Source organism: Colletotrichum graminicola (genome assembly GCF_000149035.1).
Source record: "Colletotrichum graminicola M1.001 genomic scaffold supercont1.132, whole genome shotgun sequence".
Taxonomy (NCBI): Eukaryota; Fungi; Ascomycota; class Sordariomycetes; order Glomerellales; family Glomerellaceae; genus Colletotrichum; species Colletotrichum graminicola.
Window position 1 is genome coordinate 10433 of NW_007361136.1, and position 11986 is coordinate 22418.

General features: G+C 47.4%; 2 protein-coding genes across 2 annotated transcripts; one reads left to right on the forward strand and one right to left on the reverse strand.

Moving 5' to 3' along the window:
- Positions 1 to 510: 510 nt before the first annotated feature.
- Positions 511 to 882, reverse strand: GLRG_11826 (uncharacterized protein; the record flags this gene model as incomplete). Its single annotated transcript, XM_008102509.1, has 1 exon — positions 511 to 882. A coding segment is annotated over one exon (372 nt), but the record flags the coding sequence as incomplete, so codon positions are not given.
- Positions 883 to 7061: 6179 nt separating this feature from the next.
- Positions 7062 to 8336, forward strand: GLRG_11827 (uncharacterized protein). Its single transcript, XM_008102510.1, has 4 exons — positions 7062 to 7196; positions 7469 to 7887; positions 7947 to 8100; positions 8158 to 8336. The coding sequence occupies exons 1-4, from the start codon at positions 7166 to 7168 to the stop codon at positions 8160 to 8162; spliced, it is 609 nt and encodes a 202-aa protein (XP_008100701.1). The 5' UTR covers positions 7062 to 7165; the 3' UTR covers positions 8163 to 8336.
- Positions 8337 to 11986: the final 3650 nt, after the last annotated feature.

Here is an 11986-nt window from a genome sequence, read left to right on the forward strand (position 1 = left end):
TCGAGGAATATTCCTCACGGCTTTGGTAGCCGCTGGGGTCTATTTCAAGGCGGGCTCGCGCTTCGCAGAACCCTTAAGATACCCCGCGCCAGCACGTCATATACACGAGCGGTGCTCTCCTTTTATTTCAACTCCAGAGGCGGCCACTTGAGCTCGCAACGATGGGGATCACTGTGTGTTGACCGCGTGGCGGCTGTCCAAGGGCCGTTGAGCGAAACGCCCATGGTGTGTTTTGATTCTATTCTATCTAGTGTTGTCTGTATAAAAAGCCTCCAGATCTAACGAACAAAAGTAAATAAACGAGTGCAGCCCGTACCATATCGCTGTTGTCCATCGCGTTCCGAGTCCCCCCTTTTTGAATATTTTGTTACTGATTCCATATCAGACGTTCCGCTCCCCACCCCTATTTCCCCGTGTCCTTGCCTCCTGAAAACTCCTCCGTTGCATCGACCGGTATATCGTCTGTCGGCCGTGCGGCCGTATTCCAAAGGACGGGCGGCGAGACCAGGTCTAGGCCGTGTGGTTGTTTGTATGGCAGACAATCAGGTTGTGGATGACGGTCCCGTGAACCGTTATCTCTTTGATGTTGATAGCGTGTCGAGTGAATCTGTCGTCGCTGCCGACGCGGGCGCTCGTCTCAGGGGTGCCAGCCGAGCTACGGCCAGTGTCGTCGCCCGAAGAGATCTGGGAGTCCGGCGGACTGCTGCTGCAGTCGTCCAGGTGCCCTTCGACGCTGGCGCCCAGCTCAGGAGTGCCAGCCGAGCTACGGTCGGTATCGTCGCCAGGAGAGCTCCTGGAGTCCGGCGGACTTCTGCTGCAGTCGTCCAGGACCCCTTTGGCGCCGACCTGCCCGTCGTCGCCTTTACCCTCGAGAACGTAGTCCTCACAAGGCATTAGCTCCCCGTGCATGCTGTACATGTGACGCTTTAAGCTATTGCCAGGTACCCTGGTTTTGTAGGGGCAAAGGGGGCAAAGGAGGCAGCGGTTCTGGTTGGGCTGGTCCGACGGGCACATCCTATGGGGTAGTTTGTCGTCTTCTCGGGTGGGAAAAAGTGGTTTGTGTGCAAGAGGTGTCTTTGAGGGCAGAGGGCAGAGATACTAGTGACTGATGGGGGAGAACCTCAACATTCGGTGGCCGGAATCAGGCTCTTTATACTCATTGTATCGAGCCTCTGCATGTCAGCTAGACGGCCAACGTAGCCTGCAGCAAGTTGTCGCGTGCAAGTTGATTCCTTTGGGACAGAACATCCACCCCCCGAGGTACCTAGTACAAACTTGAGCACACCCACCGCTTGCTGGACCTAATCGCCCGTCAAGTCTGCTTAGGCCCGGATTCTGTTCCGAGCCAGCTGTACTACCAGACCCGCCCGCTGTTCCTCTCCGGACCCGATATCTCGTCAGTCCTTTGGGATTCTGTAGGCCGTTCAATCGCGTGGCGATCGCTCTCTCCCTCTCCCACCGCGTCTACTCAGCAATGGGCTACGAATAGCAGGTTGGGTTCACACCCCCCCCCCCCGTTAATACAACAAGTGGATTTAGCGCGGAGGGGTTGGTTTTGAGATGGATCGCAGACTTCTGGTATTGAAGAGCTCGGACCATAGGGTTCAACCCCCCCCCCCCCCCCCCCCCCCTTGCCGCGGGGTTCAACACGACACCATTCCTCGTGCGCACGTACGCTCTTGTGGTGGGTTGGATCCCGACCTCTATGATATGAGCCCAGGTTCTCTAAACAATAGTCGGAGGACATTCGATGTGTGTGGGGCTATTGTCTTTCACTGCCGGGCGAAATTGGTGCTCAACAGCAAGACGTATATATGTAATGACTTGGATCGTGCATGCATCTTGGCGTCCCGGGGTGTTAGCTGTTTCACTTCGCAAGCCTAGTTCCCCTCCTTGTAAGTCAAGTCGGGTTTCTCGAACATCGTTGGACGTGCCGCCAGCGCGTCCAAGACCTTCCGAAATGACGTGGAAAGGAGTGTGGGATACCAGGTGTCTTCTCTCATCTCCCGACGCCCTCTCCCCTGCCAGAACGCTGTTTGCTTTTTCCAGATTTCTGCAATGCTATTGAGATGTCAGAGTATTCACTGACTGCCAAGACACTTCGTTCATCTGCATTAGCTCCTCGCTTAACAACTTTTCCTCATCAGCCGGGCAGCCCACATGGCCCTGGCAGCTTAAGTCGACTGTGCGGAGAAGAAAAAAAAAAGATGGCTCTTTTTTTCCTTCAGCAACTTACGCCACGCAATCTCATACTCGGGTGATTCTATCCGTCAATTTCTTGACGAGCGACTGCTCGTACCGCCCGCCTCGTTTCAATTTCTTATGCACCCAAATTTGGTAGTGCGCAACGTAGCCTGTGTCGACCTGCCCGTTCCTCCTAACGCATGTTTCTTTTGAGAATCTTATGGAGTACAGTCATCGAGACCGCAACACCTGAAATCCAGCGGCGCCCTCACGCGGCTAGATGAACTCGCATGACAGGATCTCAGGGTTGTGTGACGTTGGGCCATACTGCGCCTCGTTACGTTACCGGATTCAGAACCGACTCGCCCTCTGAGTGGCGTCTTTATAGGTCCATTCGTGCACCTTAGCTCGATAAGCTAATATCGGCGCTCATCCTTGTGCAGCTCCGGCTAATCATGAGCGTTAGCTGTCGTCCCAGCCCGAACGCCTAGCCTGGACGGAAGGGCCCGGCGAACCGTTGAGAAAAAAAGCCCGAAGCGTGCACTAAAACATGGCGGCGTTTGGCGTTCTGGATGAAATGGAAAGGCGGAAGGGGGCTGAACACCTCAAACCAGTCCACAAACTTCTGTAACGTCGGCGGCGGCTTTGAATGAAGCGTTGTTGCTTGCTATGGACGAGATCCGATGAGTTCGTCTGGTCGGCAGAGTAACCCCATCATTGAGGCACAGTGCTGGGTGCTTATGTAAGCGGATCACGTCATACAGAGTAGAGAGGCACCCCTCGGCAGAGATTGCTGAGTGGACCATACTTCTTCCAACCACACGCATTTCCATCAAACACATCCGCGCATCTGCGCGCCAGGTACGTCTTCAAGGGCACTGGTCGACCGAACGGGCCACCCACGCACCTTTCACACCGCGGCCTCAATAAAATCACCCGAGGCAGCGAGCCAGCCAGTCAGCCAGCCAGCCGTGCCGTCGGGAATGCAATGGTCTGCTCTCCATTTCGCAAGCCGTTTTTCTCTGGGTGGCCCAATCGGCCGATTCATTGCCGGCACGCGCGCTGCCAATAATGCGAAGTTGCGTTCACCGCTAGCTACTCTGTTCGATTCAGCTCTGATTTGAAATACGCTTGCCGCCCTCCCTTTGGCTTTTTTGGGGGCCAAAATTCGACAAGGTCACCGTCATATATTGCCAGGACGGCCTGCTCCCACGGACTATCGTCGTTCCGGCCACCCCCTGTCGCTTGCTTTTCGGCTCATGACACGCAGCAATAGGTATATCAAAGGTCAGAGCGTTGCAGATACGCACCCCGGTTGCAAGCCTTCTCTCGTTCTGACGGTCCCAGGACGAGGAGATAGACCTTCTGTAGGCGCTTCGCTTCTATGTGGTTCGGCCACGGCCGTCAAACATGGGGCTACGCTTGGCCACGGACCAGCCAAACCCCCGTTTGCCATTTCGCCAAGGAGCGACATCATCTCTACCCTGATGGTCTTTTCCAGGCATGATAATGCGTCCACGTAGCCTGCGACGTAGCTTGACTCACCTCATCGACGATCAACGTATACTTGCCTATCATCTTGCGCGGTTGGAGAGACTTGTGAGCCGGGAAACTAGGCCGACAACCGGGACGAATGCATGAACTGATAGCCGTGCGTATAGTTGACATGCGGCTCGTCTGGTTCACCTTCCCGGTGTCTCTCGGGCACTGTTACTAACCAATCTTCTGCGGCTACAGGCTCCGAGATCCATGTCTGTTGCCTGCGTGTTCTCGATACAAGAGGTTTGGGTCCCGAACCACCAACCCTACAGGCCCCCAGGCCAAAGGTTACTTACTGTCCATTCGTTTATCTTTTCGCTAAGCCAATTGAGGTATGGGCTTCGTCAAGTCGGCCTCGCGGGGCGAACTGTCGGTGCCTTGCTCTGCGTCTCGCTCCTTTGAGTGTTCGTGGGAGTCCCCTATCTCTGATGCGTGTTGTGGTAATGTCAATATCTAATTGGCTCCTGGGGCAAGCTCCAATTTCTTGGTCAGCGGCGGCGGAGTATCCAATCTTGGTCGAGCTGAGTCACCACACCTTCGGTGAGGCTAGTCTTCTACCTCTGCTATCCGCTTCCAAGACACGTCGAGCAGACTAGCGTCGTGGATGTACGGTGTACGCCGCTCTTACGTGGTAACCTAGTACCTCGTAAAATAGACGTTGTCGCCAACGGTGAAAGGAAAATAGGCTGTCAAGGTCCCCCTCCCTGTCTGTCCGCTCGACGACGAGACCACGAGTAGATACATTGATGTACAGCAACCTGCATGTTATGGCTCTGTTTCCACCCTGCGGAACCCCTGTTCGACGGCTTGAAGCAGCGAATCGGAACACGGCAGCTCGCTTCCTAGTGGCCGAAGAGTGTTCACACGAAGAGGACATCGACATACCTACAATCGTCATCTTCCGGGGCCATAAGGCTGAAGATATAGGTGCCAGCGTAGACAGCCCACAGACAATTCTTTGTACCCGCAACATCGGGGAGGGTCGTGAAGAATACGGCTCACCGGGGTCTGGCGCAAGACCTCTCTGAGGCGCCCCCCAACGCTGGGGTCGTCGGCTTGAATGCCTGGTTCTCTACCCGGGACGGCCGCGGGAACCCATTCGCGGATTTCCAAGGCTGCGGGTGTGCTTTTTTTTTGTCTCCCGGTGGGAGAAGAGGAAGCTCGAGACGTGTGAACTGCAGCGTTCGGACTCAGCGTTCGGACTCTGGACGAATCACATGGCAAAGGACGCGATATCGCAGGATCTCCCAGCAGCAGCGTCATGCCCTAAGCGAGATTGTTCCCATGCATCAACGCAGCCTCTTTTTTCTCTCTTTTGTTGCGCGGGCGGCTCTTGCAAGTGAGGAGGCTCCTGGAATTTGGCATGTCTCGCTTGGAAGTCTAGTCTCGTTTCCAAGATATCCAAGGCCCACTTCTTTTCGGTCCTGGACCGCCACCCCTGTCACCGGTTTCCCGTTTCTCTTGAACTCGTCGGCCCAGTCGAACAAAGCCAGCCCACAGAGATAATGGCCTGTGTAAACCGAACTAGTGCCTTGTTGTAGACGTGGAAAATCGACCGTTTTCATCCACCTGCTGCTGGCGGACCCCGGCTGTCGGAAGTGTCGTTGCTGCAGGCCAGTGGCAGCACTGCAGTGCCGCATCAAATAGCGATGCTCCCCTACCATGCACCTCTACCAGGATTCTATGCATTAGCGTCGTGAGTGTGTTCAGCTTGACGGCATTAAGATGTACAGGTACTTACACCTCCACAGGGATTATAAACGTTAGTGTTATACTTACTAACCAGAAGGAGGGTAGGATCAGCAGGTAACTATACTTATATATAGGTGTAAGATAGGCTATATTTTAAGTACTGGTACTGGATTGCCCCTCTGTTATTCTTAAGTACAAGACGAAGTCGGTAAGGCATAGAGTGTGCTAATTGCTGTAAGAAGTCTAAAGGTATTGCGAGCCAGGCTGCCTATATGACTGCCTGTAACTCCTCTAACGTAAGGGTCTAGATATTATAGTGCCTATTAATCTAATCCTTTATCTAACTCTAGTGTAAATACTTCTAAAAGGCCTGTATCTCTATACGTTACTCCTTTAAGAGGTCAGTATTGCGATAGATTAATAGGGTTAAAGGGGGGGTTGTTAGTAGATTATTTGCTATATTGCTGTTATTGTTAGTGTTAAGAGGAAAATGTAGGTAATACGTAGGTATCCGTTGCTTTAGCTGGCTGGTTAATAGTGATGAAGTTATAATTAGTGCTAGTACTAGTACTAATTTTAATAGTAGTTTCCTATATTAAAATAAGTACTGTCTCTTGCTGCTGTATGTGGGGCATTTCACTGCACTAACGTTTATAATCCCTGTGGAGGTGTAGTTGTTTCATAGATCTTCTATGTAAACAGTACGTAGCTGATTACACAGGTACTATACATATAGGTGGAGACATGTGACCTTACAAGTACCTGCCTGTGGTTTGCGGGAAGTTGGAAAGAGAAATATAATACAAAAAGTGGTCTGACGACCCGCAGCCAGCGCATGCGTGGGCAGGGGAGGCGTGCCGGATGGAAGGTGCCGAGAGGCAGGGACGTTGGAGGTGTCCACTTCCCGCCGTGAAAGTAAGCACCCGTTAACTGGCTAGGCATGGTAGCCAGCTGTTTACGGCGCAGTAGAGGATGATGGCGGCGGCCGACCATCTGCCGTAAACCACCTCATTCCTGGCGGCAGGGGAGGGGGGGCTTTATCAAATCAAGTCAATGGCTCTCCAGCTTGAGATACCAAGGTCACGTCGGAGTCAAAGATTCGTTTTCCTTCTTCTTAACGGGACCATCCTGGATGATGGCTTGCAATCGACCCCTTCTGGCCTATGAGAGAGACAAATTGGGTTTGGACGAAGTCGGGCTTCCCTCTTAGGTACTCGATTCAATTCATGTGTGCAAACGCGCCAAGACCAATGCACAGCATTTTCCAAGGAGACGCTGTGTGTCCGGACTCGTCGGGTCCTCTGTCTCCTGTCAGCAAAATGGAGCGTATGCCCTAGAGACGCAGAGCAAAGATGACGGCGCCTATTCCCAGAAACGTGCGCATCAGCCCTCGTGGCTTTTGTCGTGGTTTGACTAGATCCCTCCCTTCCTTGTTCTTCTTGACAGCACTAGTTCGACGGACGGGAGTTACAGCTTCCGGCTGGACACTTTAGGGCTAGCATGACGACATTATCGCCTCTCTTGACCGCTTGAGGTCTGGTGTAGCAGCTGTGGTGTGAGGTAGCTCGCTGGCATGGGCTGCTTAGTGCAATTGCTACAGCTTAAAGAATCAAGTACGTTGCCGCACATCTACTTTAGCGCAGGACAACACACAGGTGCTTGCTTCTCTTTTCCTGTTCACCAAAGTCAGAGGCAAGCTAGCTCCAGGGGGGCCTTGTCTGGGTATGTCTAGGTGGAGCCGGTTCCTAATATGATGGAGATCAGTCGCGCCATGACAATAGGTAATGTTCCTGTGCTCGAACATGTGCGTTCTTTTCTTTTTGAGGCTCTGGGATGAGACGTTCTTCAACATTGTTGTGTTGTCCAGGAAGGAGCCATTCTCCCTCCCCCTCCCCTCCCCTCCCCTCCTCTCCCCTCCCTTCTTTCCCCTTCCTCCCCCTCCCCGCCCGGCCTTTTTTCTTTTTCTTTTTTTTTTCCCTACTTTTTTTCTCCCTGTTCCTTTCTTACAGCTTTCTTTTCCTTCTCCTCTTCAGTCATCCTCACCACCTATCAGCAGAGCACACGATCCCTCTCGCGGCCGGTTTTTGTGATCGGGAAACAAGAAAGGGGGGTGAGAAAATAACCTGCGTGCCGCCAGTGCCCTCGCGCCCGAGAGCCTCGCCGTCAACTCTTCCTTGTGGGCTTCGTAGCATCTTGCTCTCCCTCTTTTCACCCTATAAGCTACCACTGCTGGCACTGTCGACGCCATGCGTTGGCCAGGTCCTACCACGAGTTTCCCTCGTGCAACTTTGTAGGTGGATAACGTGGCGCAGCTGTCTTTCCCCCCCCGCCGTACCACGACAAATCACTTTCTCCCAGCACCTGAACTCGACGATGCTGCCCCTGAAGCACGTTGGAACCCCGAGTCTTCAAAGATCGGGGGCAGAATCTCTGGCTTGCTCGTTTCTCAATCCACCATCGGTACTTCGCGGGGTAATTACTTTCCATACATCTGCCGTACCATTGGCCGACAATGCACTAACAAGGCGAAGCCAGGACTAGTATTTTTCGGCGCATTTGCCATGTTTACGACATTCACTCCCACTGCCGATCCGCTAGATACCAAGCTCGAGCAAGGAACATACTCGCCAACTGGACGCCGACGTCATTCTGCGATGAGGCCTTTTGGACACATAATAAAGCCTAGTAAGCCTCACTCCTCGCGCCTCTCGTCGGGATTCCTGGACTGACCCGCCATCACAGTCTGAATGACGCTGCCGACGAGTCCGAGGATGGAGGTTAGGGGACAGTGCGAATTCATTGCCAAAGCTGACGGTTGGGTAGTACTTGGCACAGTGCATCACAGCAAAACCTCATTTGTTTCGAGTGGCTTTTCCGGATAAATGAATAAATAAAAATAAAGGCCTTGTTCACGCCGCATCATCTATTTTCCATCTGGACGAACCCTTCTCCAAACGTCCGCCCCGTCCGCCCCGTCCGCGGCCCGTTCCGCGCCTGAATGGAGCTCGCATAGAAATTATGATTCGGCATCCCTGCAACTGTTCCCGCGGCATACTTTACTTTTCTGGAAACTCATCCGCGCCTGGAAGGTACGGGTACGTACCAATGGGTCATAAAATCAGGACCTGATAGTCAGCACTGAGGGGGGTGTTTTTCCTTCTGCATCATCATTAGCACCATCAAATTGACCTTTGTTTTAGTCCTTTTCATTCAGCACTAAACCAATCTGCGCCAACTGGGAAATTGGCGCGACCTGCAGCCGGAGCACCTTACTAGTTGCTGCACTTAGCCCCAGCTATGAACCCGCCTTAGAGGAGACGCAGCAGTCTCTTGCTTTCTGCCCCGTTGCTGAACACAAAAGCCAATGGGTTTGAGATGTTAAACCTCCCTTTAAGACCAAGCGGCGGCATACCCTGTCGCGTTAGGGCTTTTGGAGCCGCAATACTAATGTTGAGGAAACATAAAAATAAGAAAAAAAGAAAATCTTAGTGAGGAGGAGGAAGCGGGAGCCGGTGGCTAGCTTGCGCAGGTTGCGTGAAGCAGGGGGCTGGAAGCGTAAACCAACTCATACACAGCTTCTATTGAAACATTTCTTCGTCAAACCAGCTATCATACCTGGTCGCAAGGGACAAGAATGGGATCACGGGCGTTGCATACCTGGTCCAAGATGGCAGGGGCAACCCCATGGTTGCCTATACCCGCTTGACCTGCGGAGCCGAGTTTCTTGTGACCCACAGAGCTTAATTCCATCGTCGACAACTCACTTGGGGGGCGGGCGTGCGGGCGCGCAAGCGGGCGCTTTGAACCGCTGAGACCGGATCTCGATCGCCGATGCGAACCGCCGACCGATCCCGGTGCGCCCGTACGTCCGGGACCGATCGATCCACATTAACCGGCCCAAGCTCCGAGCACCTGTGCCGACAGAGCTGAATGTGTGCGCTGGCTGGCGTTGAAACTTCACGCGACCAAGGCAAATTATTTGCGTTTACCATTAGAGCAGCGCTGGGTCAGAGGCGTCGAGCGGATGTTGGCCAAAAAAAGATCAATGGTTAACCATGACCTTGGTGGATTAACGGCGTTAGCGACGTTAGCGACTCATTGACTTTGGTGACTTTGGTGACTTCAGTTAATGCGATCAACTAGCGATCAGCCAGTGATCAGTCAATAACCCACTGGCCGTCGGGTCGCATCGAGGAAAGGCCACTTCTGCGAAATCCTCTGCCCAGGGACTAGAGACGGAAAAGCCAAACATCTTTCAGTGACAGATTGACGGCGCTTAGTGCCGGCGTGACACGAGCTTCAAAAGCTTGCCCCCGAGGCAGGCTCTGTCCCTGTCAGCCACATCGCAGCCCACCTAGACGAGCCAAAGTGCATACGGTCTACGGGCGTAAATGATTACTTGCTCTGCTAGTAGCAGACTAGTAATAACTCCTTAAAATAAAAGAACTGTAGTATAAGTTATATAACTATAAGTATAAGATAAGATAAAGAATAAGCACTTATTTATAAGTAAAATAAGCACTTATTAGATACTTAAGTAAGTGCTTATTTAACCTCTAAATAATTAGTTGGGAACGTAGTTTAAAGAATAGCTAGGACTTATATATAAAATAGACTAAGACGTACTTAAGAATAGACTATTATAGCTCTTTAGTAATTAACTTATAATATATTCTCTAAATACCTTTTAGTATCTAACCTTAGTAATTTAATATATATAAAGCTATATAAGCTATTTTAATAACCTAAAAGTATAACTAATTATTAAGTAATTAATAAACTATAAGAATAATATTACTATTAACTAAGTATAAACCTTTACTTACTATTAGTAAAAACCTTACTATTTAAAAACTAGTTATAACACTTTAATTACTTTTATTAAGTAAGTTAACTTTAATACTTACTTAATAGTATTTATTAATATTTATACTGAAGATAACCTTAACTTTTTTAGCTTTAGAAAAAATCTAGTTACCTTAGCTATTAAGAGCCTAAATAAATAAATAAAAGATATTAAAAGATCTAATAATAAAGTAGACTTTACTTAAAGTATATTTAATAAGATCTAGTAATATATAAGATAATATAATAATAATATAGCTTATAAATAAGCTATAACTAATAATATTAATAAGAAACTTAATATAGCCTTCCTAGTAGCTATTATAGTTCTAATAAAATAAAGCTAGACTATAGTAGTGTTATAAAGTAAGGTAGTGTAAAGGTAAAGCGTAATAGTAAAGTAGTAAAGTAAAGTAAATAATAATAAGGAGCTAAATAAATAACATAAGATAAGATAGGTAATAAATAGAAAGTATATTTATAGTTAACTTTTTTTTTATAAAAGGTTACCTACTAAAGAAATATATACCTAGGGTATATATAACGTATTATATATATATTAGGTATTTAGTCTTTACTATTTATTTATCTCCTAACTATAGGTACTTACTACCTTATTTTATAATAAGTGCCCCCCTTAAAAAGACTTTATTTTCTTTTACTAAATACTTTAAGAGCTAATTAAGAAAGTAATAGCTACTATTTTTTTATCTCCCTTATATTATAGCCTTATATCTTAAGGTTATTTATCTATATTTTAACCTTACTATCTACTTATTATTATTATTACTTAGGTTAATAGCCCTAGCCTAGTGCTTTTTTTCTTATAAGCCTATAAGGCTACTAAGCTTCTTTACTAGTTAAGGTTACTTATTACTTTTACTATTTAAGCTTATATTACTAATAACGCTTTAGGTAGTAGTATATATCTTTTACTAAAAGTAAAATATCTTTATAAGTAAAGTAACCTAATTTTATAACTATTTAAAATCTTTAGCCTTAAACTTATTAAGGGTATTAAGATTATTTACCTTATAGTTAAGGTTCTTAACTTTATTTTTAATAGTATTAATTTATTTCTTAATATTATTAATTTAGACTACTTATTAGTAAATCTTTTTAGCCTTAGTATATAAGCTTTTTTTAATAGCCTTATTAATATTACTTTATACTACTATAGCTACTTTAGCCTTATTAATAGCTATTACTAAGGTAGTAGTGTTTTTTATATTTTTATAAATTAACTTAGTGTACTTATTAACTTTAGTAGTAAGGTTAGTAACTTAGTCTTCTAGCTAGTTAATTAGGTATAATTAGCTTTTTATATAGTAAGTATACTAAATTTTTAGTATAAAGATATAGTCTAAATACTAAATAAGTAAGAAAATACTTATAACCTTAAAATTACTTTACTTAAGTTAATATAAGAATATAAAGCTAATTAACACTATATAACTAAGAAGTTCTTTAGACTATAGTTTACTTTCTTTATAATTAGTAAAAATAATATTTATAAAGGCTATAATCTACTATTAAAAGTACTTATCTAAAGTTAAAAAGGTATATAACTATTTAGTATTAAAGCTTTATTAGCTTATATAAAAGCACTAGACCTAGACTTTAGTCTTTTTATATAGTATTTAGTTACTACTACTATAAAAGGCTTTATTAAGGTATATAATTACCTTTTTTTTAATAAAGATTATTAACTTTTTAGTAGTAAATA

What these genes read in the sequence shown, in the direction of transcription:
- GLRG_11827 (XM_008102510.1), top strand. Translation starts at nt 7,166, where the DNA reads ATGATGGAGATCAGTCGCGCCATGACAATAG. An exon ending in CAGTCGCGCCATGACAATAG is followed by an intron (nt 7,197 to 7,468) that starts GTAATGTTCCTG and finishes ACCACCTATCAG; the next exon opens with CAGAGCACACGATCCCTCTC. An exon ending in CACCATCGGTACTTCGCGGG is followed by an intron (nt 7,888 to 7,946) that starts GTAATTACTTTC and finishes AACAAGGCGAAG; the next exon opens with CCAGGACTAGTATTTTTCGG.